The sequence below is a fragment of the Myotis lucifugus genome, unplaced genomic scaffold (assembly GCF_000147115.1).
Source record: "Myotis lucifugus unplaced genomic scaffold, Myoluc2.0 scaffold_97, whole genome shotgun sequence".
Taxonomy (NCBI): Eukaryota; Metazoa; Chordata; class Mammalia; order Chiroptera; family Vespertilionidae; genus Myotis; species Myotis lucifugus.
In genome coordinates, this window is record NW_005871145.1 from 3,507,084 (window position 1) to 3,535,020 (window position 27,937).

The 27,937-nt window shown below is 42.5% G+C and overlaps 1 protein-coding gene across 17 annotated transcripts in view; it reads left to right on the forward strand.

The window, feature by feature from the left end:
- The first annotated feature begins 613 nt into the window (after positions 1-613).
- Positions 614-27,937, forward strand: part of AMBRA1 (autophagy and beclin 1 regulator 1) — a 163,077-nt gene continuing 135,753 nt past the window's right edge. For 9 of the 17 annotated variants that reach the window (XR_002830068.1, XR_002830069.1, XM_023756639.1 and 6 more), the window contains exon 1: positions 16,247-16,445. Coding sequence is in view for 9 of the 17 variants with exons in the window: in XM_023756639.1 (XP_023612407.1) it covers positions 16,403-16,445 (43 nt within the window). In the remaining 8 variants the exon portion in view is untranslated. Of the gene's footprint in view, positions 937-1,099; positions 1,165-16,246; positions 16,446-27,937 lie in introns of those variants that run through there. The other 8 variants (XM_014458596.2, XM_023756643.1, XM_023756649.1 and 5 more) reach the window with 7 other exon arrangements.

Consider the following 27,937-nt stretch of genomic DNA (forward strand, 5'->3'; position numbering starts at 1 on the left):
GTTTACTAAGAGACCAGAAAGAGGCTATTGTTGTGAGGATGAAAATATCAACACATTTCGTCAGGTTCTGAACCCAAAGACTTTTGATCATTATGTAAGAAGCATACCTGTGGTTCTAGGCTGTTGGAAAAAAATAAAAGAGAAAAGCAGTACGTGTTTTTGTTTGTTTTGTGTTTTTCTGTCTTAAGGACAGACACAGCCCTGACTTTTCCCAGCTTCTCTTTGCTATGCGTATGGGAGCTAAACTGAAGCAATAATAGACTTTCATTTTGTTCCTTAGTCTGGATTCTCATTTTCTCTCTGTGCCTTTGTCATATGTATATGTATACATATCTAGATCTATCTATATAATCTTTATCTTTCATTCACCTCACTGTCCCGTGAGAAAACAGTCAAATTTGCTCAATTGGGATAGTGTTTTGAGTCCAAAAGGTCGTCGCTGAACTATAGTTAAAACAAGTGTTATTGTGCTATATGACTTGATCTTCAACACTCTCAAGAAAAACTCCGGTTCTCTAACAACTTAGCCAGCAACGGACACAGAAAATGGCAGAAATACAGGTTTCGTTACTCCATGGCTTGCGATCGATCTGGGTTTGTTTATTTGTGCCTTGGACAGGAGCCGGACTTTGAACTGGAGCGGAGATGTTTATCGGCGCTCGACTGCCCTGCCTTGTACGATTGCGCGGGCGCTCCTCCTTTGATGTCTGGGACGTTCGTGCAATCGGTGATCTTTTGCGCCGTCTTCTTGCTTGATGTCTCCTGAGCGGCGGTGGTGCCGGGTCGAAGGCTGACTGTTCCGCGCGGCCCTGCGCTCAAGCTGCTTTCTCCTGCTGGTCGGTAGAGCGGACCCTTGCTTCCTTCCTGCCTCTTCTTCCTGCTTGTGGCTCTGTCCACCCGCTGGACTGCAAAACCGAGCCCCCGCCCGCCTCTCAGGTAGGCCCGGGAGGAGCCTGGGAGGCCCGGCCCGGCCCGGCCCGGCATCCTTCCGCCGTCTGGCTGGGAAGACCTTGGCGCCGGCGGGTGGGCGGGCGGGTCGCGGCGGAGACGCGGCCAGAGGAGGAGCTACCCGGCTGCGTTCGGGGGCGCGGTCCGAGAGGCGGCGGAGCGCTGAGGGAGAAGCCGGAAGGAGGGAGAGATGCTGGGGCTGCCCGGTGTGGTTCGGTAGGGACGGGATGTTGGGTCGAGGGCGGGTAGTGGCACCCCCAGTGTAGGGGGAAATCGCTTTCCAGGACCGGATAGAGCTTTGCGCGCTTCGATCCTCCTCTTTTTCTCCTCCCCCGCCCCCCTTTCCCCCCCCGAAACACTCCCTGGTCGTGACTCAGTTGCCCTGGGGACCCCCCCCCACCCCCCCGTGAGACTGGCCTTCGAAGGGACCCTGAGTAGGTGTAGGAAATGGAACTAGGTCCTCTGGCTCCTCTCAGCGAAGTGTCATGTTCTTGCCTTTTTTGGTTAGGGAAACTGAGGCGGAGGTCTGGGATGTGACTCCGCATATCCCGGACAGATCTGTAAGTGCCATTTGTCGTTGACCTGTGGTTCCTCCTTCCTAGGAATATAGATCTGTCACTGGAGACTTCGGAAGTAAAGGGACCAGGCTATCTTTTGTCTAGTTTTGCTTTTCAAAGTCTGCATTGTTTTCACGAGAGTAGCAATGACAGTTTCTGTTGGTTAATAGAAAATTTTGTTTGCTGTCCAGTTTGTTTTTTTTCTTTTTTCAGTTATTATATTTTGTTAATACTTATTTCTCCTTCCGCTCTGCCTGTTCCTCGGTGGAAGTCTTTCAGCTGTGGTGGTGAAGATTTTGAAGTCAGCTATTTGTCCTGAGAGAGTTTGCTTTCTAGGAAGAATCCAAAGGAAACCCCAGGATTCTTATTCAGACGGTTTTGTCATTTTTGAGTAGGGGCTTAGTTACTGCATATACTAGAGTTATAAAAGTTGTATGTAGGACTCATTCAAATATTGAGATATTTAAATTGAAAGTTAATATTCTGGGAACTCTTAAGTTTTCCTTTTGTCTCCCGACTTGGAAACTTTGGGGACTAAGTGTTCTTACTCATTTTATTTTCATTGGATTCAGTGTCACGATTCTAATTTGTGTGATTTCTTTGCTGGGAAAAAAAAAATCAGTGGAGAGGTCATTCTAGGTTGAATAAGTATTTCCATAGATGTAGCATCAGTAGGAGAATGGTTTTAAGGGACAACAGGCTAAATTCCTCATACTTGGATGAAAACTATACAAGTCTATGTCCCTTTATCCATATAGAATTCTCACATGTGTTTTGGAAAGATTTTTGTTCCTGTAATTTGTGTGTGTCTGTTTGGTGAGGTCAGCAAGATTTAAATCAGTGATTCCCAAAGTGGGCGCTACCGCCCCCTGGTAGGCGCTGCAGCGATCCAGGGGGGTGGTGATGGCCACAGGTGCATTTGGGGGCGATGAGTAACTGCTATTAAAATTTAAAAAAAATTAATTTCCAGGGGCTGAGTAATATTTTTTCTGGAAAGGGGGCGGTAGGCCAAATAAGTTTGGGAACCACTGATTTAAATGAAGGGCCCTTGACTATGAGTGATGTCCTAGTTACCAGGACTTCAGTGCTCCTAGAAAAGGAGAATCTAGATTGGGAAGTTAGGGTTAGAACGTGTATTCTCTGAAAAAGTTTTTTTTAAAATATATTTTATTGATTTTTTACAGAGAGGAAGGAAGAGGGATAGAGAACTAGAAACACTGATGAGAGAGAAACATCCATCAGCCGCCTCCCGCACCTCCCCCACTGGGGATGTGCCCGCAACCAAGGCACTCGCCCCCGACCGGAATCGAACCTGGGACCCTCCAGTCCGCAGGTTGACACTCCATCCACTGAGCCAAACCGGCCAGGGCTCTAAAAAAGTTTTTATGGTGGAAGAGAATTGACATCAGAGGAAAGAATTTAGAGAAGGGACACTGTTCCTTGGGGATTGATAGGCTCTGTATCAAATTTAGAGTTAGTGTAGTAGCTCAGGGTCTCTTTTTTTTTTTTTTTAAATATATATATATTTTATTGATTTTTTACAGAGAGGAAGGGAAAGGGATAGAGAATCAGAAACATTGATGAGAGAGAAACATCGATCAGCTGCCTCCTGCACACCACCTACTGGGGATGTGCCCGAAACCAAGGTACATGCCCTTGACCGGAATCGAACTTGGGACCTTTCAGTCCGAAGGCCGATGCTCTATTCACTGGTAGCTCAGGGTCTCTTAATGTATATCCTATCTAATAATAGACAAACATGGTAATTGACCGTACCTTCGCTACACCTCCCACCGGCTAATCAGCATGATATGCAAATTAACCGCCAACAAAAGATGGCGGTTAATTTGCATACTGCAGGCAGGGCGGGACAGCGCCATCCCGCCTGTCCCGCCGCCATCCGGGCCTGCTATCTGCGACCCAGGGCGGCGGGGCGGGACATTGTGGCTCCTCTGTCACCCCAGCTTCCTCATCACAGCTCCCTTGGGAGCCTAAGCCTTTAGTTGGACATCCCCCGAGGGCTCCCTGGCTGCCAGAAAGATGTCTGACTGCAAACTTAGGCCTAATCCCCTGGGGAGTGGGCCTAAGTCGACAGGTGGACATCCCCCAGGGGTCCTTGACTGCAAATGGGCGCAGGCCGGGCTGAGGGGACCCCCCCCCCCAGTGCACAAATTTTTGTGCACCGGGCCTCTAGTTGAGTAATTGAGTAATAAATGTAGTTTGCTATGAGTGTCACAAAGAAATGTTAGGAACATTTTGTTATTGTTTTTTAATATATTTGTATTGGTTTCAGAGAGGAAGGGAGGAGAGAGAGATAGAAACATCAACGATGAGAGAGAATCATGGATTGGCTGCCTCCTGCACACACTCTCCCTACTGGGGATTGAGCCCCCCAACCTGGGCATGTTCCCTGACCAGGAATTAAACTGTGACCTCCTGGTTTATAGGTCCACGCTCAACCACTGAGCCACACCGGCCGGGCATTTTGTTATGTTTTCATAGGAAGGAATTAGCAAAGGTTTAAGTTGAAGAGGACAAGAAATTTGGTTGTGGTAGGAAGGTTTCCAGGATATAGCTTATCAGCTTCTCCCCTGCTTTATGATAGAAATTCATTCAATTTTTACTTTTCTTGGTGAAATTGTGTTTTGTTCTGTCAGTGTCAGATTACCCTCTCTCCTGGCATTTCCTTTTAGAAATTTACAGGCTTGGAATGTGATTATATTATTCTACCTTCTCTTTTAATAAGAAAGTTCTTGGGGATTTGTAAAGATGTGAACTTCTTTGAATGTCTTCTAGAACTTGCCCTGGAAGGAGTTATGTATATCACTTGAAGACAAGTGGTTATTTTTATAATTTAGCTTTGTACTGTATATTTTCAAAATATTTTCAACGTGTTAGGAAACTTATGAAACATTTTTGATCATGCTCCTTTAAGCTACTTATTATACTGAATCCATACATTATGGTCTTCATGGATCTTCATGAATGTTTGCAGTTTATGTTGACAATTTATCTCACCCTTAAAGGAATTGGAGAAAAGCTTTTGTTAGCATACTTAGGTATTTATTTATTTATTTATTCCTTTAATTGATGAGAGAGAGAGAGAAAGAGAGGAAGAAACAAATATGGATGTAAGAGAGAAACATGGATCGGTTGCCTCCTGCATGTGCCCCCACTAGAGATCGAACCTGCAACCTGAGCATGTGTCCTGACTGGGAATCAAACCTGCCACCTCTCTGTCCATGGGACAATGCTCCAACAAAATGAACCACACTGGCCAGGGCTTAGCTCTTTTTTTTGTTGTTGTTGTTGTTAATCCTTACCTGAGGATATTTTCCCATTGATTTTTAGAGAGAATGGAAGGCAGAGGGAGAGACAGAGGGAAACATCGATGTGAGAGAGACACATCGATTGGTTGCCTCCTGCATGCACCCTGACCAGGGCCAGGAAACCTGCAACCAAAGTATGTGCCCTTGACCGGAATCGAACCTGGGACCCTTCAGTCCGCAGACCGCCGCTCTATCCACTGAGGGAAACCGGCTAGGGCAGGTCTTTTTTTTTTTTTTTTTTGAAGATAAGCCTTGATAGAGTTATTTTGGAATGGGATGCAAATCTTTTTACCCAGTGGTTTGGTTTACCAAAAAAAAAAAAAAAAGAGAGAAAAGAGAAAAGAAACCCTTAAGTTCCTTTAATCATAGTCATTCTTGTTTCTTTCTCCAGTTGTTCCTCATAAACTCAAAGAGAACTTTCTGTTTCTTGTCATAATTTCTGTTTATACAGAAGTATTATGGTACAACCTGTTCAGTTGGAGGTGGTCTGTATTTATATTTTAAAGCCCCCTTTTCCACCAAGTTAATTAGATCTTTTTTTTTCTTTTCCCAAAACTACAGTTAGTTACTGGTAGATAAAAATTTTGTGACCAGTTTTTGTCAGAATGTATTCATGTGCCCAGTCTGTGGCAGTCTGCCAAAGTGATGTGGTAAGGAAAAAAAAAAAAACAGGTTAAGGAAACCAGGAGACCAGGGTTTAAGTCCTATGCTTACTAGCTTACTAGCTGAGAAGTCTTCTACAGATTATTTAAGGAGGAAGGTTATAGGGAAGGTTACTGTCCTTTATTGAGAATTTACTATGTCATGTTCTTTACATGTCTTTAACCTCATTTAATACTCAAAATAGTCCCTTAAGGTATATTTTATTTTCCCCATGGATACTGAGAGTAAATAATTTGACCAAGATCACACAGCAAGTGTATAACAGAGCTGGACTTCAAATCCAAGGTTTTGAAGGCTTTTATGAGTCTTTAAATACAGAATGGGAAAAATAATAGTTCCACCATAATACTTCTGTTGAAAAAGTACATCAAGCTGTTTGAAAAGATAAAGTACTCTTCAAATGTTAACTTCTGTGCTATCTTATAGCAACAATGAACACATGTCAATTAGGTTCTTGGACAACTTGTTTCTTTCAAGGCAGCTTTACGCTTGACAGTTAAGGAGGATAGAGGTGATAAACATTGAACGAGCTTACTGATGTGGAAAGGAGTAAGTGCTTGGAAGTGCTAGTGAAAGATGAGTTTTAGGTGCTGCATGTTTAGCTGGAGTGACACCAAGCATATTTACTTTCTCCTACTTAGTCCTGGCTTGTGTGTCTATAGATAAGTATAGTATCTTTTTCAACTTGTTCTCTGTCTCTTCCTTTCTTCTTATCTCACTTCTCTACCTAAACTTTTTCCTTTCTTCATTGAGTTTTTTAAAAATCCTCATCGGAGGATATGTTTTATTGATTTTAGAGAAAGAGGAGGGGTGGGGAAGGGGAGACAGAAACAGATTGGTTGCATCCCATACCGTACGGTGCCCTGATGTACCACTCCTGGGCTTAGGAATGTGCTCTGACCGGGAATGAACCCCGCAACCTTTTTGGTATACGGACGACACTCCCACCAACTCAGCCACCTGGCTGGAGCTTCATTGAATATTTTCTTGTACTGTGTTTATTCCCGAGGTATGAAATATGCGTATCAGACCTCTGGAACTCTTTCTTGATTATGACTATTTCATCCCTTAACATTTCAGACTTTTTGTTCATCTAGAATTTATTGAATGCTCATTAGATGTTGGAATAGAAGGGTAGACATGATGGTTCTTGCTCTTATGAAGTTTATTCCAGTGGGGAGCAGAGTTGACCAGGTATCTGATAAAAATTGAAATTTAGGCTGTGTTTTGAAGGAAACAATCCAGGGCTGACAGAGAGAGAGATGAAGGAGTAAGGAGTGTTCACGGGGATTGGAGTTGTCAGTTATGGCATACTTAATCCCTTGAAAAAGCTGTAATTACAACATCCCATGATTCGGTAAATTATGGTTCCCTTGCTGCCATAGAAGTCTTCATTTAAGATTGCTACATGTAATATTTGTCTGTTACTTAATATATGATGACACTGGATTTGCCCTGGTAAAGGATAACTATGGCTTATAAATATCTAACATGCTTGATTAATGAGTTTAATATTTTAATTCTTATATGATCTGCATTTAATTAGTTCTCTCATTATTTTTTTCTAAATAACTATCTTTTGGAAGTGGAGTTTATGAATTTTAACCCTAGATGTATGCCTTCAGGTGTATTTGTAGCAGGGAATAAGCTGAAGTGCCTATATGAGGGGAAAGATTTAGGAGGATTGTCTTGAAATTGAGGGAGGGAAAATGTAGGCATCTGCTGAGTGTGTATATAATAATATTTATAATCTTGTTTGGTGCTTTCCAAGAAGTAAAAGTATATTGCAGCCTTAACTGTGGATAGAGCGTTGGCCTGCGGACTGAAGGGTCCCGGGTTTGATTCCAGTCAAGGGCACATGCCTGGGTTGCAGGCTTAATCCCAGCAGGGGGTGTGCAGGAGGCCGCTGGTCAATGATTCTCTTTCATCATTGATGTTTCTATCTCTCCCTCTCCCTTCCTCTCTGAAATCAATAAAAACATTTTTTTTTAAAAAGAATTTTGCAAACATTTCTTTTGCTGCTGCTTATTGGACTCTTTTTGTGTTTAAAGGGTACCTCTTTATTTTATTTTTTACAGATTTTAACATTTTATTATTATTTTAAAATAGGTTTTTATTGATGTGAGAGAGAGATTGGGAAAGAAACGTCCATGTGAATCAATTGGCGCCTCCAGCATGAATCCCATAGGGGACCAAGCCAGCAACCTGGGTATGTGCCTGGACCAAATGGGAATCGAACCCGTGACCTTTCAGTGCACGGGATGACTCTCACCAACTAAGCGACACCAACTAGGGGCTTATTTATTTACTTTAATAGAGAAAAGAAGAGGGTAAGGACTGAGCTTTGGAATATGGCAACAATTAAAAATTGGGCAAATGGGGGAAAATCAAGGATTTTGTGAAGGACATCCAGTGAGGGGACAGAAAAATCCCAACAGTGAGACACTGAGGGAAGTTAAGGGGAAAAATAGTTTTAAAAGTAAGGAAACTTGCCCTAGGCCTAGGTGGTTTGGCTCAGTGGATAGAGCATCGGCCTGTGGACTGAAGGGTCCCATGTTCGATTCTGGCCAAGGGCACATGTCCGGGTTGCAGGCTCGATCCCAGTTGGGGGCATGCATGAGGCAGCCATTCAGTGATTTTCTTTCATCATTGATGTTACACATATCTCTCTCTCCCTTTCCCTTCCTCTCTGAAATCAGTAAGAATATATATTAAAAAAAAAAAAAGTAAGGAAACTTGGCCTGGCCGCCGTGGTTCAGTGGTTGAGCATCAACCTATGAACCAGGAGCCCAGGAGCCTGGGTTGCCTGTTCCACCCCCAGTAGGGGGTGTGCAGAAGGCAGCCAATCAGTGATCCCCTCTCATCATTGATGTTTCTCTCTCTCCCTATCCCTTCCTCTCTGAAATCAATAAAATATTTTTTTTAAAAAGTAAGGAAGCTTGTTACTTGTTTGCCTTTCTGCTGAGAAGTCACTTTAGATAAAATAGAGAATTGACATTTGGCTTTGGAAAGGGACATCATCAGTAATCTCTATAAGTGATCTTGATGAGGGAAGTCAAAACTGGATCAGAGTAGGCTGAGAAGTAAATGTGAAGTGAGGAAGTCGGAACAAGCACTATAGAGAGTGGAATCATATATTTTCTTTTTGTAGAATTAACAGGTAGATTTCACATTTTATGATTTCATCATTTCTTCATTTCAGCTTCCCAGAATAAAACATGCATGTATTCTTCCATGAACTAAAATTACTTTGTTTTAGGTATATATGCCAATGATATAGTGAAACATCTGAATTTTTGCTGAGTTGAAGAGGATTAGTACACATGTTTGTTTTGGAGAGAAAATTGGAGTATTTTAGTCTAGCTGACCAGTGAAAATGGGGCAGAAAAGCATAGTCTTCCCAAACTCTATAATGACAACATAGTGGCAACTGACTCTGAAGCCAAGCAGTCTGGGTCCAAATGCCAGCACCACTACTTACTTGCTCTGTGACTTGGGCAAGTTACTAAACCTCTCTGTGCCTCTGCTCATCTGTAGAATATCATTTAGTTGTGAGAATTAAATGAGTATATATATGTAAAGAGCAGCACATAGCACTTTATATACTAGTGACCTTTTCAATCTACACTAATAAAAGACAAAGATGCTAATTGACCATACCTTTGCTATGCCCCAAGCCATGCCCACCAGCCAATCAGAGCGACTATATGCAAATTAACCCAACCAAGATGGCGGCTGGCAGCCACGGAGCTGGAGCAAGCAGGAGGCTTGGTTGCCTGGGCGATGGAGGAAGCCAAGCTTCCCGCCTGCCCTGAGCCGGCTGTGGCCTCCACTCATGGCAACAAAGTTTCAATTGTAGAAGATAAATAAATCCCAGCTACCTGCTTCCAGCCAGCCTCCACTGGGAGCTTGGGTGGCTGGGGGCCGTGGCCAGCCTGCAAACAGCCATCAGCCCCTCACCCAGGATGGCCACACCCTCATGGGGTGAGGGTCCCCGCTGGGGGGCTTGGCCAGCCTGCAAACAGCCATTAGCCACTCACCCAGGCTGGCCACACCCTCATGGGGTGAGGGTCCCTGCTGGGGGGCTTAGCCAGCCTGAAAACGGCCCTCAGCCCCTCACCCAGACTGGCCAGGCACCCCAGCAGGACCCCCACCCTGAAGGGGCTGTGGCCAGCCTGCAAACAGCCACCAGCCCCTCACCCAGGCTGGCCAGGCACTCCTATATAATAAAAGGGTAATATGCAAATTGACCCTAACAGCAGAACGACTGGGAACGACTGGTCACTATGACACACACTGACCACCAGGGGGCAGATGCTCAATGCAGGAGCTGCCCCCTGGTGGTCAGTGTGCTCCCACAGGGGGAGCTCTGCTCAGCCACAAGCCAGGCTGACGGCTGCCAGTACAGCGGTGGTGGTGGTGGGAGCCTCTCCCGCCTCCTCAGCAGCGCTAAGGATGTCCGACTGCAGCTTAGGCCTGCTCCCCGCTGGCAAGTGGACATCCCCCGAGGGCTCCTGGGCTGCCAGAGGGATGTCTGAGTGCCAGCTTAGGCCCAATCCCCCAGGGAGTGGGCCTAAGCCAGCAGGTGGTCATCCCCCGAGGGGTCCCAGACTGCGAGAGGGCACAGGCCAAGCTGAGGGACCCCCCTGAGTGCACAAATTTTTGTGCACCGGGCCTCTAGTATTATTATAACAAGATAAAGATTATGTGTTCTGCCAGAACCGGTTTGGCTCAGTGGATAGAGCATCGGCCTGCGGACTCAAGGGTCCCGGGTTCGATTCCGGTCAAGGGCATGTACCTTGGTTGCAGGCACATCCCCAGTGGGGGGGCGTGCAGGAGGCAGCTGATCGATGTTTCTCTCTCATTGATGTTTCTGGCTCTCTATCCCTCTCCCTTCCTCTGTAAAAAATCAATAAAATATATTTTTAAAAAAAAAGATTATGTGTTCTTCAAAAGGAGAACAAATAATAGTGATGCTTAGATTGAAGTTTAGTAAACTTGAATAGGAAATAGTAAGTTAAAGCAACATATATATCCCTCCTTCCCTTCAGTGCTCTTCAGATTAAAGTAAGAGGATGAGCCCTTAACTGGGAAAGAGAAACCTAGAAAGCAAAAGTGTCTGAAAGAGTTCCAAATATAAGATAGATGGCAAAATTTTGAGGATTTTGTAATACATGCAGTAAAACAGGCCAGAGCTATTTTAGGAACAGAAAAACATTTCTTTACCAAACAGGTAGAAAATGTTGTTAGCATCTGAAACTTACCTTCTATTTAAACTGTGATTTACTATCTATTTGTACTATGGCAGCAGTTGCAAGGCCCAAAAGCTTGGCAACCGCTGTACTATGGTGCTTGAAGGATTTTTTTTTTAAAAGCCTCAATGGAGGATATTTTTTCCATTGATCTTTAGAGAGAGTGGGAGGGAGAGAGGAGGGAGAGAGAAACATCAGATGTGAGAGAGACATGTCAGTTGGTTGAACCTGCAACTGAGGTACATGCCCTTGAATGGGAATTGAACCTGAGATCCTGCAATCCCAGGGTTGACACTCTAACCACTGAGCAAATTGGCCAGGTTGATGCTTGAAGGATTTTGAAGTTGACTAAAGGCATGAAAAATAATGATATTTAGGGAAAAGTCAAAGCTATCAGATCTCCTTGGGTAAACTTCTGGAAGAATGAATATATATTTTTACATAGTGGTAAAGACAAAATCCAGTGGAGTTGGTTTTTTATTACTCTTATCTCTTTGTGACATTACTAGAGGCCTGGTGCACAAAATTTGTGCACTCGGGGGGCGGGGTGGTCCCTCAGCCCGGCCAGCACCCTCTTGCAGTTCTGGAGCCCTTGGGGTACAAGGATAGAGACTTAAGCAGGACTGTGTCCAGGAGTTTGGATTTCTTTTCTAAATATAATTGGAAGTCTTTGAAGGTTTTAAGAATGCGTGTTGTGACCTAGTATATGATTTTAAAAGGTTACTCTGGCTACATTGTGGAAATTTTTGGGAAAGAATTTGGAAATTATGGAAAATTTGGAAAGAGAAGAAGAGGGGGAAGTATGATAGGATGTTTTATAGTGGTCCAGACAAAAGATGATGGTTTGGATTCGGCTATAGGCAGTGGAGATGGAGGAGAGTAGAAAGATTCAGTATATATTTTGGAATTAGGACAGGCAAGACCTAATGATGGATTGGATATGTGGGAAGAGGAGGGAGGTGTCAAGTATGATTCCCAGATTTCTGGCATGAGCATCTGGATAGATGAAGTTGCCATTTCTGAGATGGAAACACTGGAGGAGGAGCAGATTTTGACTAGAGTTGGGGAGTGGAATGAAGACCACAATTTTAGTCTTGCTAAATGTGAGATGTGTGAAAACATACAAATGGAGACCTCAAAAATGGTGCTGGAAATAAATCTGGATGCTCTCGGTATATAGGTGGTGTTTACAGCCAAGGAAAATGGAGGATATTACCTAGAAGAAAGGTATGTATAGACTAGGACAGTGGTCGGCAAACTGCGGCTCGCGAGCCACATGCAGCTCTTTTGCCCCTTGAGTGTGGCTCTTCCACAAAATACCACGTGTGGGCACGCATGTACAGTGCGATTGAAACTTGGTGGCCCGTGCGCAGAAGTCGGTATTTTGTGGAAGAGCCACGCTCAAGGGGCCAAAGAGCCGCATGTGACTCGTGAGCCGCAGTTTGCCGACCACTGGACTAGGAAGAGAGGAGTGCACAGGACCCAGCTCTAAGGAATTTAAGAGAAAATCTCAGAAATGGAAAGAGGAGCATGTTGCAAGAAGGAAGTGATCCACCTGTATTTTGTTATTTTAGCAACACAGATCATTGATGGTCACAACAAGAACAATGTTGGAGGAATGTAGGGCCAGAAGCCAAATTGAAGTGGTTTAAGAAGTGAGAAGGGAGGAAGTAGAGAAATGGTCTGTATACTTTGATTATTAGCATGTCTGTCTCCCCATAAGAAGTAATACTTTAAGAAGAAGTAATATAATATGGTCCGTGATGATAAGAACAATACATTTTCATTTTTGTGTTCGTGGTTGCTTAGCCTTGGTGTCTTGCTCCTAGCATTCTTTAAAAAAAAAATTGATGTAACACAAAATTAGCCATCTTAAAGTGAACAATTTGGTGGCATTTAGTACATTTACAGTGTTGTGTAACTGCCATCTCTGTCTAGTTCCAAAACATGTCCATCACTCCTCAGTAAAACCCCTTTCCAATTAAGCAGTTTCTTTTCATTCTTCCTTTCCATCAGCAACTGGAAACAGCAATCTGCATTCTGTTTTTATGGATTGATCTGTTCTGGATATTTCATATAATGGAATCATATAATATGCATATAACCTTTTGCATATATATATATATATATATAATCTGTTTATCCATTCAACCACATTGAACACTTGGATATTGTTTCCACCTTTTGGATATTGTCAACAGTGCCACTGTAAACATTGTGTGTACATGTACTTGTTTTCAGTTGTTTTGGGTATATACTTATGAGTGGAATTGCAGGGCCCTAGTGTGTGTGATTTGAGAGTTGTTGGCTGGGCTTAGATTGGGATTGAGAATCTCTTTTCTGTATGTTTAATTTTTTGAGGAACTGTGTTCTCCTAACATACTGGTTTTATTATTTGCATTTTACTGATGGCATAATTGAGGCATAGCATCTGCATCGTTTTAACTTCCTATCATCTTCAGAGCAAGTCAGTGATGGAAGTAGGAATTTAAGACTTAATGATGTTCTTTGTCTAAGGTGACCCATTTAAAGCCATGTTGAATTTACATGAGGCTGTTTGAAATGGGCTTTCTATATTTTATATTCTCTTGAAGAGATATTGTTCAGGTGGTGTTAAGCAGATGTTCTCTTTCCGTAGAGGACAAGACAAGAGGGAATATGTTTTAATTGCAATTGAAGGGATATATATTACAAATTAGAAAGAACTTCCTGACTGCAAGATCCTGGAATGTTACCAAAAGAGGTTGTGAAATAGCTTCCCCAAAGACTTAGTAACTATCTTTCTAGGATGATTTAGGTTTGGGCTTGTTGAGAAATGAGGGAGATATGAAAGATTACTTGCTGAGGTCCCTGGTAACCCCAGAACATAATTGTTTGGTAGTTAATCAAAACAGTATTTCTTGCATTTTAATGAGTATATTATCATTTTCCTTATGAAGAAATAATAAAGAGTAGGTGAATTGCTCAAGGCCTCCTGGTAAAATAGAATATTAACATTCTGAATCTTATGCTGAGGGATGTGTTCTTTATCATATGTGTTATTCATGGCTTTATGGTATATTTTTAAATTTTTATTTAAAATTTGTTTTAAATTTATTGATTTTTAGAGAGACTTCAGAAGAAGAAGAAGAAGAGAGAGAGAGATTCGTTATTCCACTTATTTATGCATTCAATTGGTTGATTCTTGTATATGCCCTGACTGGGGATCGAATGTGCAATGTTGGCATATTGTGACAATGCTCTAACCAACTGAGCTACCCAGCCAGGGCTATTAAACATTTGTTTGTATGATATTATTTTTATTATGATTTTCTTCCTAAACCATGGGGATCAAAACCAACATCTGTAGCTTCTATAGGGTGTATGTGATTTGAGATTTGTTGACTGGGCTTAGATTCATATTGATAATCTCTTTCCTATAAAAATTAATTTGGTCTCCTGTTACACATGTAGAAATGGGAGCACATTATCAATAACAGGCTAAGATAATAGATTTTTAATTACTAGTTTAGGACATGCCAGGTTAAAATCACTTAGATGAAGGTGCACGTGATGTAAACATATTTTTGTTTGTGGTGCCTGGAGAAATAGAAACCCAGAAGGTGGGCAAATGAACATTAGATTCTGTTGCAGAACATGAACCTAAAAATATTCATTAAGTGCAATATTAAGTTTCCAGTTTAAATGCTTCACTCAGGAAGTACCAATGTTAAGGTGCTTAGAACAGCATTAACTCATTCAATCCGGTATTTAGGGTCTACCTTAAGGTATCTCGTAAGAGATCTCTTATCTCATCAAAATTAAAATCGGGCTTTGAGGTCCAAGAGCCGTTGACTGGGAAGCTAAGCTGAGTTAGGTGGTATTATCATTGGTGCCTTTAATAAAGGATCTATTAGGTTTGTTACACTTTTTTTTTTTGTAAATATATTTTTTTATTGATTTTTTACAGAGAGGAAGGGAGAGAGAGATAGAGAGTTAGAAACATCGATGAGAGAGAAACATCGACCAGCTGCCTCCTGCACATCTCCTACTGGGGATGTGCCCGCAACCCAGGTACATGCCCTTGACCGGAATCGAACCTGGGACCTTTCAGTCCGAAGGCCGACGCTCTATCCACTGAGCCAAACCGCTTTCGGCAGGTTTGTTTATTTTAGTTGAGCTATGGGAGTATTTACTTGTTTCCTGATTTGAAGATATCATCAAATACATGTATTAAGCTTTCTTTTTTGTTAATTCTCACCCGAGGATATTTTTCCATTGATTTTTAGTGAGAGTGGAAGGGAGAGGGAAAGACAGAGAGGAACATCAATGTGAGAGAAACACATTGATTGGTTGCCTCTTGCATGAGCCCCTACCAAGGCCCAGGTTGCAACCAAGGTATGTGCCCTTGATCCGAATTGAACCCGGGACCCTTTGGTCTGCAGGCCAATGCTCTATCCACTGAGCCAAACAGGCTAGGGCTTCTTTCTTTTTTAAAATATATTTTTATTGATTTCAGAGAGGAGGGAAAGGGGGAGAGAGATAGAAACATCAATAATGAGAGAGAATCACTGATTGGCTGCCTCCTGCAAGTTCTACACTGGGGATTGAGCCCAAAACCTGGGCATGTACCCTGACCAGGAATTGAACCGTGACCTTCTGGTTTATCAGTCGATGCTCAACCACCGAGCCACGCTGGCTGGGCTGTATTGAGCTTTCTTGAATTGGCAACAACTGTTACCTCTACAGGATAAAAGAGAGGGGATCCAACTTTTGAATATTTACCATATGCTGGTAATTTTATATTTGTTCTATGTAATATTCATTACAGACCTATTAAGTGGATGGTGATATCTCTTGTAAGGTTATATAAATGGTGAATGGCAAAGCTGAAATGGAAAAGACAGTCTTCTGTTTCAGGCTAGTGCTTTTTAAAATTATGTTCTTTATTCTTTTCAAAAAATAAATTTTTATTGATATCAGAGAAGAAGGGAGAAGGAGAGAGAGAGACTGGGGATCAAGTCTGCAACCCGGGCATGTGTCCTGACGGGGAATCAAATGCTCAACCACTTAGCTACACCGACCCGGTGATTGGAAGTCTCTTAATCTCATCCAACTAGGAATGGAACTCACAACCTTTTTGGTGTATGGGATGGCGCTACAACCAATCTAGCCACCCAGCCAGGGGAAGGCAGGAATGTTCTTGTTCACTCTGGTATCCTTAGTGCCTAGAGTACATAGTAGATGGTCAATAAACACTGGACTGTCTATCATTGCTTTTGCATCCCCTATCCCTTTAAAGTGTTTTTTATTTGGAAAGTTGGGAAGTGGAATCCAGCTTCTAGTCAGAGTTTAAAGTGACGAGGATCTTAAATCCAGTGTCTTATTTTGATTGGCTGAGAAATGTGATTGGCAAGGTGGAGGGGCATCTGGAACTTTTAGCATAAGAGCTCCGCACTTAATAATTTGACTTCTTTTCCTGAAGCCTTGAGGGAAACTTTTCCTTTCCCTATTCTAGTCAGCCAAGAACCTGACCTGGGCTGACTCTAACATTGGAGAACACTGAACACAGTATCTGCTGAGCCAAGGACTGGGAGTCAACCTCTGATAGTATCTGAGGGGAAAGCCTGAATTCAAATCCTGCTTTGGCGACTGACTCATCTTATGAACCTACATGAATTTCTTAGCCTCTTCCAGGTTTTATTTGTATGTGGCTGGTGAGTATTCTCATCTGTCCTGGGACTTTGAGGATCCTTGGATTAATGTTCTTAAAGCTTTTTACAATACTGTTGCTGTGGTTCCCGGGGTTTTTTCCAAGAATTGTAGGGTGCAATGTGCTCCAGGGAGGAGGGTTGGACTCTTTCCCCCCAAGACTGTAGAGAACAGAAAGATGTAATCCTTTGTGATTTGGCTCTACTTTAGTCTCCTAATACTGTTGGTGGATGAAAGGTATGTTGTTGCCTAAGTCGTTAGGCCCGTTTGCCTGAGGCAGCTGGGGTCAGTTCCCATTTCTGGAGTTAAATTGTTTTTGCCTCTGAAATTTCTTTCATCAGAAATTACCTTTTCTCAAATAAAAAAATTTCCAAAAGCTACCTTTTTTCTTTGCTTGCTAATAGAAGATCTCTTGCCAGTTTTGTGCACTTAAGAGTAGCCTTCCTGGTCTTGATTTGTTTGATAGCTTAAGACTCAAAACTTGACTTCCTTTTTCTCTAGGTTCAGTAATTTCTTTTTTGTTCTTCCTTGAGTCTTCAGGGGTTCATGTTTCTTCCTGAATACCTCCAGTATAGTTTGCAGATAAAACATCATTTCTTTGCTTTAGCTGGTTTGGCTCAGTGGATAGAGCATTGGCCTGTGGACTGAAGGGTCCTGGGTTTGATTCTGGTCAAGGGCACATGCTCGGGTTTTGGGCTCCAGTAGGGGGCTTGTAGGTGGCAGCTGATCAGTGATACTCATCTTTGATGTTTCTTCTCCCGCTCCCTCTCCCTTCCTCTCTGAAATCAATAAAAATATATTTAAAAAATGAAGTCTGTTAAAAAAATGTTTAGAAAAAAACCACAAAAATGTCATTTCTTTTTTCTTCATGCTTCTGGGATAAATGGGAGTACGGAAGATTGTTAATCTCTGATTTGGAACTTAAAGCTTTCTATTTCTAGTTTTGATCACAAACTTTCCTGTGATTTGGACATTAGGTTACATCATTGTAAGTTATTTTAGAAAGCCCTAAACCTAGTAAGTAAAATCTGTAGCAGAAAAATTGGTGCTTTTTATTCCCTTTATTATAATAACAGTAATTAAAATTTATTTAGTTTTGTATCCTCAAAGCATTTTGTGAAGTTGTTAGCCAATTTGTGATATACTGTGTAAAGTTCTGCCTTATTCTGAGTTTATATATAAAAAATGTTGGGGGTGGCCCTAACCGGTTTGGCTCAGTGGATAGAGCCTCGGCCTGTGGATTGAAGGGTCCCAGGTCCAATTCTGGTCAAGGGCATGTACCTTGGTTGCGGGCAGCTGAATTGATGTTTCTCTCTCATCGATTCTAACTCTCTATTCTTCTCCCTCTCCCTTCCTCTCTTTATAAAATCAATAAAATATATATGTATCTAAAAAGTTGGGGGTGGTAGTGGATACGAGAACAAAAAGGTTACATTGCTTACTCAACTCTTGGTAAATTTGGGCTGACAATCTTTGTACCAGGTACTTGACTGATTATTACCTCTTAACCTGACTTTCTACATGGAGAGACCACTTGTTATTTAGAGTATTTGTAATTCTGAACATACTAGTAAATGAGGTAGAGGGTGCAGTTATGTCTGTAAACATTTTATTTATGGGTTTTTGCTTCTTTTAAAGGGACTGTATATAATATTGGTTGTGTTGGTTTTGATTCTATAAAATTATTTGCTTTCAGTTTGTCAGGTACTTTCTGATTCTGTTTCATAGCCACTGTAGTTTCCTTTGTACTCTCAGAACTGTAGGTGCCAAACATCTTTGTGTGAACTTCCACTTATTACTCTGGTTATTGTTGGTTCCTAACTTGGCTGTTACTTTGAAAAGTAGTAATCCTGCCTCAAATTTTTGAACTCTATTTCTTCTAAGGTACTCCATTTCTACCTTAAAAGACGTAGTTCTTTTAAGATAGAAGATGTAATACTTTCAGTCCATACATGGAGGAAAACTTGAAATTCAGGAAGAGTGTGGTTTGTCCAAGATTATGTAACAACTCAGTGGTAAAAAATCAGTTATTGGAACTTCTTAGTCTTACCTTTACCCATTAAATCACATCACATTTATATCTGGCATTCTAAAATGTAACCTCCCGTATTCCTATCCCACTTTCAGAATATAAACACTGCCTCTGTACTTGTTTTAAATATGCTGTTTTTCAGCCCTGGCCCGGGGTGGTCACATTTTGGACTTGCATCCTATAGGGTGTCATTTGAAGTGTCCTGAAATGCCTTGTATAAAGTCCTGTTAATGAAAGCAAAGCTGACAACTGCAGAAAACCCTGTGTATTTCAGTCCACGTGCAGTTTCTAAAAAATACCGGACCGCTTTCAGGCCTCTAATGAAAGGCCTGACATTTTGTGGTTAATTTGCCAGTTGTTTGGAGACCTTTACTTATGCAAGTGATTCTAGATTTAGTATTTAAAGGATTTTTTTTTCCTTTTAAAGTGTTAACCTTGGGTTGAACCCAGTATATTATGGAATATATGTTGGTATCACACAACTGATTCGAACGACTCTTAGACTGCCTCCAGGAACATAGTGAAGTGGGGAGAGATGCAGTAACTCGGATAAATTAGGTGATTGCACTCTGTGAGTCCCTTCTAGGTCTAAAATTTTAATTTATTTATTGATTTTAGAAAGAGAGAGGAAGGGAGAGAAAGAGAAACATCAATTAGTTGTTCTACTTATTTATGCTTTCATTGGTTGATTCTTGTATGTGTCCTGACTGGGGATCAAGCGAGTTGTAACGAACTGAGCTACCTGGCCAGGGCATTTGTTCTGTTTTATTATTCACTTAACTTATGTACAGGTTGCCCAAATCTCATTTGATTATTTTGCCACATAAATATACTTTATTTTCCTGAGTATATTCATTTTACTTTATTGTCTGGTAACAGCCTTTGAAATGTTTCTTAGAAATCTGCTAGTCTTAGGAATTTGTGGCATTTTGGGTCTCTGGGGTTTTATTATTTGGTGCGGGAAAACATAGTAAACCCCAAAGAGGATTGAAGACTAAGGACAACAATAATTAACAACTCCATTACTCTTTTTATTGGAGCCTCACAACAATCTGATGAAGCAGATACTGTGATTCCTATTTTATACAGGAGGAAACAAAGTCTCAAAGAGGTTAAATAACTTGCTGAAAGTCATATAGCTAGAAGGTGGAGCAATACTGCTGGCATAAGATGATCACATTGCAAGGAGAACCTGTAAATCCAACTTTTACTTCCCACTGGTGATTTTTTATTAGTAATTGTAAAATATAATTACGTCCTAGAATTAAGCAGAGAAAATCTTTAAAGCTGGTTTATTTTCCTTTTTAGAGTGCTCAGTTATGTTATGGGAGGTGGGATGGGAAGGGGGTAGAATCTTGGCATTTGTGTTATGTATATAGGGTGGGGCAAAAGGTGGTTTATAGTTGTGAGTATGGGAAACAGTTTATTCTTGTATTATTATTTATTAACTAGGGGCCTGGTGCACGAATTCGTGCACTGTGGGGTCCCTCAGCCTGGCCTGCGGAATAGGGCTGAAACCGCCTCTCCAACATCCCCCAAGGGGTCCCAGATTGCAAGAAGGCGCAGGCCAGGCCAAGAGACCCCACCAGTGCATGATCGGGCCCAGGGAGGGACACGGGAGGTTGGCCAGCCAGGGAGAAACCACAGGAGGGCTCCAGAGTGTGTCCAGACCGTCTCACTCAGACCCAATCATCCAGACCCCAGCAGCAAGCTAACTTGGTCGGAGCATCTGCCCCCTGGTGATCAGTGCACGTCATAGCAAGCGGTTGACAGGCCTTAGCATATCATTAGCATATTACGCTTTGATTGAACAGCCAACCGGCCGACCACACACTTAGCATATTAGGCTTTTATTATATAGGATTATTGTATTATTTGCCATACAAACAACTGTAAACCTCCTTTTGTCCCACTCTATCGCAGTTGTGTACTTTCGGTTCTAATTGCATGAGGCTTTTGATTATTTGAAAATAAATTCTGAGGACTGTGTAAGGGCTTCACAAAAGCTGTTCTTGGCATCTTTTCTCTCAGTCTGGTTTAAGGGACAGATTGGGAAACTTTTTTCTTCCTTCTTTTTAAAAAGAGGAATGAAAAACACACTTGACTGACACTTCCTCCTCAGCTACAGGTCAGTCTGACTTTAGTTTGATTTAATTCCTTTTGTTCTTTTTTTTTTTTTTTTAATATATTTTATTGATTTCTTACAGAGAGGAAGGGAGAGGGATAGAGAGTTAGAAACATCGATGAGAGAGAAACATCGATCAGCTGCCTCCTGCACATCTCCCACTGGGGATGTGTCCGCAACCAAGGTACATGCCCTTGACCGGAATCGAACCTGGGACCCCCCAGTCCGCAGGCCAACGCTCTATCCACTGAGCCAAACCGGTTTCGGCTCCTTTTGTTCTTTATAGAGAACCAAGTAAACATTCTTCTCAGGTGGCTGTAAGGAGTGTATCAGGAGAAAAGTCCTATATCCTTTTTTTGAAAAAATATATTTTATTGATTTTTTACAGAGAAGAAGGGAGAGGGATAGAGAGTTAGAAACATCGATGAGAGAGAAACATCGATCAGCTGCCTCCTGCACGCCCCCTACTGGGGATGTGCTCGCAACCAAGGTACATGCCCTTGACCGGAATTGAACCCGGGATCCTTCAGTCTGCAGGCTGACGCTCTATTCACTGAGCCAAACCGGTTAGGGCGTCCTATATCCTTTTAAAGAAACACAGGCAAATATTTTTCTTCAAGCAAAAGAAAAACTGTGCAATTGTTTTAGTCCCTTTGACTTCTTGCCATCAGTCAGACTTTCTCTTGTTTGAACTTTCAGTGTGTTTAGGTCCCTGGGAATTGATAGACAAGCTCTTTGATAATTCTGAGCTTTAGTTTTTTTTAGATTTCTTGAAAACTGGTATTTATAGAAGCTCTTATATCTTCTTTTTGATACCTGTAGAAACTCCAGGTTGCATCACAGTTTTCTGGGTCAGTTGAAGTTTGTGACCTATTATTCTTTTTCCTTGTGAATTACAGGAGGTCAAAGATCAGATTTCTTCTTTCTTTTTTTCTTTTTTTTTCCTTTTTTGGAATTCGACTGCTGCTGTTTTCACCACATGTTACAAGATTATAAATAGTTTAAAGTTATTTCTTAGAAAGTACATTTATATTGCACTGTTTGGACAAGGGACCTTCAAAACTAATTTCTTCAGAAATTCTCTATATTAGGTTAAAGAATTATAGGCTCATAAAGAATTGTAGACTTAGTAAAGGGTTAAGGTGAACTAATGGGAACTGTATTTCTGCACCTTACTGGTTAGTAATTAAGCTGCAAGGCAGTTTCACTTCCAGACTTTTGGTTTTAAACCATGAGTTGTCAGAGTCACCAGGGAGATTGTTTCCTTCCAGTTAGTTCACCCTTGGTTTATTCAGAAGGTTGGCTTACAGCATGTTGACATTTTCAGTGTGTACATACGTATATCATGCACTAATGAGGGATGAGAGCTGTATCATGAGGATAAAGGTTAGAGTTTGTTCCTTTGTCACTCCTTAGGGAACGGTGTTTTGTATGTGACTAGGAACATGTGAGTTGTGTCTTTCAATAGAATCTTTCTTACTTTTTACATTTTAATATTCCAGGGAGAAAACTCCTTTCAGTACAGGCTATAGACATTTTTCCTTCTGAGTATTTGGATGAATCTAGTTGTGTACTTTTTTAGATTGCAGCCTTTCATAAAATGGAAAGAGCCAATTTGTTGTTTGACTTTTTACAATAAGCATTTATTACTTAAATTTAAAAAGTAAAAAGAACACTGCATTTCCTAATTATCATATCACCTGTAGTCTCACCATCCAAAGATAACCTTGGTTATTATCTTTTTATATTTCTTTTATGTCATTATTCTCCAAGCTCTTTTTTTAAATAAAATTGGGATTATACCGTGTATATAATTTTGTATTCTGCTGTTTTCATTTAACATGTATTTTCATTTAACATGTATTTTTCACATCATTAGATATTTCAAAAATAAATTTTTAATAGGTAATACATTTCAAAAATTTAAAAATGATATAAAACAAACAGGCAAGGTGGAAGTCTTGCTTCCATTTCTGTTTCCATTCACCTTGTTCCTTCAGTTTCTAATAAGTGTTAAGTTATCCTCTTATTCAAAAGGTAGTATTACTATACTGAATACAGTGATCTATACCTTGCTTCCTCCCTCCGCCCCCTCTTGGAGGTCTCTTGTTGTCATTACCCAGAGAATCTTCCTTACGTAGATTGGTCATTTACTACCTTTAGAGAGAGAGAGAGGAAGGGAGAGGGAGTGAGAGATAGAAACATCCAGCAGAGAGAAATATCAGCATTGGTTGGCTGCCTCCTACTTCCCCCCTGCCCGGTATTGAGCCTGCAACTCGACTGGAATCGAACTGGCAACATCTTGGAATGAGGTGCCACTCAACCACCAACCCATACGAGCTGGGCCATTTAATCCCTTTTAGATGGACACTTGGGTTGTCCCCAATTTTTGTTATTATAAACACTAAGAAAGAAGTAGTTATTAAAGGCCAAAAAGTAAGCATTTAATCTGCTTCAGTTATTAAGGGTCAGTTCTTTCCAGAATGCCAGCTAATAAATGTAGAAATAATAACAACATTAGAAAATCTGCCCCTATGTGAAACAGTTCAAGAAAGAAGCATCGCCCTAGCTGGTTTGGCTCAATGGATAGCCTGAGGACTGAAGGGTCCCAGGTTCGATTCCGACCAAGGGCATATGCCTGGGTTGTGGGTTCGATCCCCAGTGGGGGGCGTGCAGAAGGCAGCCAATCAATGATTCTCTCTCATCATTGATGTTTCTATTTCTCTAAAATCAATAAAATATATTTTTTTAAAAAGAAAGAAGCATCAATGACTGCTAAACCATTAAGCAAAAGGTCGAGGAAGAACAGATATTCGAATGGTGCCAAATGTTAGCCACAGATTATCATTGTAAAGGGAGAAATAGACCTTTTAAAGAGAACTTTCTGGCCGCTACAAATCCAACCAAGTGATCATGTTTTGCCAAGTGATTACATAAGTTACCAAGTCTGACTAAGTGGGACAGTCTGAGAATATGTGCCACCTGATGTACTGTACCAGGGGATTCATAGTAGCATCACCTGTGAAGCATTCTCCAAAAAACAACCTAACTCTAATCAGTGGTTTTTAGACCTAACCTGTTTACAGGAAATATAAGGGATACAGAGGCAAGCTAAATGGCACTGTGAAGGAATAATTAAATAGAACTAGGATGGTAGACATTCTGTAAGTCAACTATCTTGGTCTTTTAAAAAAGCTTGTGTTGTAAAAAAAACACACACCAAAAAAACTTATGTTGTACATAAACAAACAAAACCAACCAAAACAAAACTTAAGGCCATCTATAATAATAAAAGCATAATATGCTAATTAGACCAGATGTCCTTTCGAATGTCCTTCTGGACGAAGCCAGGGCTGCGAGGGGAGCCCAGGTCCCGGGTGCTGGAGGGAAGCTGGTGCCAGCAGCCAGGAGAAGGAAGGCCTGCTCTTGCACGAATTTCGTGCATCGGGCCTATAGTTCTAGAATAAAAGAGACTAAAGAGACATGGCATCCAAATTCTATGCTTGAGTCTTGATTTAATTCTGGATTTAAAAAAAAGCCAACTCATTAAAGGCGTTTTTTTTGGGGACAGTTGGGGAAATTTGAATGAAGACTGAATAATAGATCATTGGTGTGATAATAGTATTGTGGTTATGAAGCTAAATGTCCTTATTACTAGGAAATGCATAATGGGGTATATAAGGTTAGAGTGTTTTTCAGAAAAAACAAACACACATATATTGATGGAGATAAAGCAAATTTGATAAAGTATTAACAATTCTTGAGTCTGGTGAATAGTGTATGTTTCACTCTTTTAAAAACTTTTCTGTATATTTGAAATTTTCATAAGAGTTGAAGAAACAGTGCTGCAATGAATAACATTTATATATATTATTTTGAAACACCATTTTATTGGGCTGCATATTTCATTGTATAGAGGAGCCAATTCTTTAATTTTTGTATACATATATATATTTTGATGCTAGTTGATATCTTAGTAGCACTTTTATTTTGTGACAGTTTTATGTTCTTAGGGGTTGTGGTGGATGAGAAAAAGGAACTGAAAATTTTTTCTCTCCTCTGTTCTCTACTTTGGAACTTTAGTGGAGAAGAGAAAACTAGAGTGAGAAAGGTACTCCAAAGTAGTCCTCATGTACTTACTTGCTTTTAGGTAGGAAGTAGAATGCAGTTACTACTAAGAGCTGTACTGCAGGTAATAGCCTCTTCAGATCTGTTACTGTCCTTTAGTTTGGAGATTGCCCAAGTGAAAGAAGTGGTGCCAGCGACTAGGGTAGCAGCATGGCACAGAAGTCGTGTCTTATTTTTGATAAGTTTCTAGATTTCTTTATTAGTAGCAAAAGTTCTTCCTGTATGATAAAATAAGAACAGAGTAACTGCTTTAGAGAATGGTCTGTTCTTTACATAAAAGGCTGAGCTATGGAGGATATGAGCAGAATTTAAGGAAGAAATATTTTTGGAAGAAAAGTTCTGGGGAAAGGATCATTTCTGAGAAAGTGTCATCCTTTAAAATAAAAGCCTAATGTGCAAATTGTCCCCTCGACTGGGAGTTGGACCAGGGGGTGGGGCCGGCGGTGGCCGGGGGAAGAGAGGCGCCCCCAGCCAGCAGCCACTAGGGACCCTACCTGTGCATGAATTTCATGCACTGGGCCTCTAGTCTACACTAATAAAAGAGAAACATGGTAATTAGCGTACGACCGCTACCCTTTTCATTGGCTAATCAGTGAGTATATGCAAATTAACTGTCAGCCAAGATGGCGGCCAGCAGCCAGGCAGCTGGAAGCGAACATGAGGCTTGCTTGCTTCAGTGAAGGAGGACTCCAACGTTCCCCGCCTGCCTTGCCGGCCTCTGAGCTGGCAGTTTGAAACTTTGTAACAAATATAGAAGCTAAACAAAACCCCAGAAACCAGCTTTCAGCCGCAGGGATCTCAGAGCTGGAGTTATACATTGTTTCGATTATAGAACGCAAACAAACCAGATACCAGCTTTCAGCAGCCCAGGCCTCAGAGCTAGAGCCAGAGCTAAAGCTGGCCCAGAATAAAAAAAAAAAAAGAAAAAAAGGAGCAGTTGGGAGCTTCAGTCAATCACCAGCCTGAAGGCAGCCCTCAGCCCCTCACCCAGACTGGCCAGGCACCCCAGTGGGGACCCCCACCCTGAAGGGTGTGTGACCAGCTGCAAATAGCCATCATCCCCTCATCCAGGCTGGCCAGGCACCCCAGTGGGGACCCCCACCCTGATCCAGGACACCCTTCAGGGCAAACCAGCCTGCCCCCAGGCCTCTATCCTATATAGTAAAAGGGTAATATGCCTCCCAGCACCGGGATCAGGGAGCCGCGAGGCCTCCTGGCACCGGATCAGCGTGACAGGGTGCGGTGTTCCCAACCCCCTGATCAGCCCTGCTCTGTGTATGACAGGGTGTGGCGCCCCAACCCCCCCACCCCCCACAGGCCCTGCTCTGTGTGTGACAGGGTAGAGCCATAACCTCCCCATCGGCCCTGCCCTGAGTGTGACAGTGGCGGCGCCCCAACCCCCTGATCGGCCCTGCTCTGTGGGTGATAGAGGGCGGCGCCCCAACCCCCTGATCCGCCCTGCTCTGTGTGTGACAGGGGGCGGTGCCCTAACTCCCCTATCGGCCCTACTCTGTGAGTGACAGGGGGGAGCTCCTCAACCCCCTGATCGGCCCTGCTCTGTGCGTGACAGGGGGGAGCTCCCCAACCCCCTGATGGGCCCTGCTCTGTGCATGACAGGGGGGAGCTCCCCAACCCCCTGATGGGCCCTGCTCTGTGCATGACAGGGGGCAGCGCCGAACCCCCTGATTGGCCCTGCTCTGTGCGTGACAGGGTACGGAGCCCCAACCTCCCTGATGGGCCCTGCTCTGTGCGTGACAGGGGGCAGCGCCCCAACCACCTGTTCGGCCCTGCTCTGTGCGTGACGGGTTGGCGCCGCAACCTCCCCATCGACCCTGCCTTGAGTGTGACAGGGGGCGGTGCCCCAACCCCCCAATCGGCCCTACCCTGAGCGTGACTGAGGGTGGCATCGCAACCTCCCAATCCGCCCTGCTCTGTGCATGACGGGGCGGCGCCCCAACTCCCCAATCAGCCCTGCTCTGAGCCCGATCAGGGGCTGCACCTAGGGATTGGGCCTGCTCTCTGCCACCCGGGAGCAGGCCTAAGCCAGCAGGTCGTTATCTCCCGAGGGGTCCCAGACTGCGAGAGGGCACAGGCCAGGCTGAGGGACCCCCCCTTCCCCCCCGAGTGCACAAATTTTTGTGCACCGGGCCTCTAGTCTATATATATAAAAGCCTAAGTGACCATTACGACGGAACGACCGGAACAACGGGTCAACCAGTCACTATGATGCACACTGACCACCAGGGGGCAGACACTCAACACAGGAGCTGTCCCCTGGTGGTCAGTGCACTCCCACAGCCAACCTCCCATGGTCCCTCCCACCAGCCAGCCTGCACCCCATCACCCTGATCAGCCCCAGTGCCGGCCAGGCCAAGGGACCCCACCCATGCACGAATTCGTGCACAGGTCCTCTAGTACTGAACTAATACTCTGCATATACTTACTGGGTTAGTTTGACTGTGACTAGACATAGATGATATAAAATTATTAATAATTTTCTTAGGTGTGATAAAAGTACCGTGGTTGCTAGGAAAATTTAAATTCACATTCATAGAGCCCTAGCTGGTTTGGCTCAGTGGATAAAGCATCGGCCTGCAGACTGAAGGGTCCCGGGTTTGATTCCGGTCAAGGGCACGTACCTTGGTTGCAGGCTCCTCCCCTGCCCGGGCCCTGGTTGGAGGCAACCAATCCATGTGTTTCTCTCACATCGATATTTCTCTCATCTTTTCCTCTCTTTTCCACTCTCTCTTAAAAAAAAAAAAAGAAAGAAAGAAAGAAAAAAAGGAAATTAAATTCACATTCATAGAGATAGAGATAGATAAATCATACAAAGCTAAGGAAATAATTAAATCTAGATGGAAGCTCTGTGGGAGTTCATTACATTACTATTTCAACTTTTCTCACCGTTTAAACATTTTCATAGCAAAAAGCTGAAATAAGGAAACAGCCAAATAATGCTACTGTAATAATAAACTACAGTGGGGCCTTGACTTACGAGTTTAATTCGTTCTGAGACCAAGCTCGTTAAGAAGCTCGTTAACTCAAATTACTCTATCAACTCAATGCAAAAAATCGGCCGAGAGACAGCTGGTATCTCAAAAAACTCGTTAGTCGGGACACTTGTAAGTCAAGGCCCCACTGTACTTATTATAACTACATTTATAATACGGAAATAAAAAATCTTTATTACATAAAGATTTCCCCATGTCAGG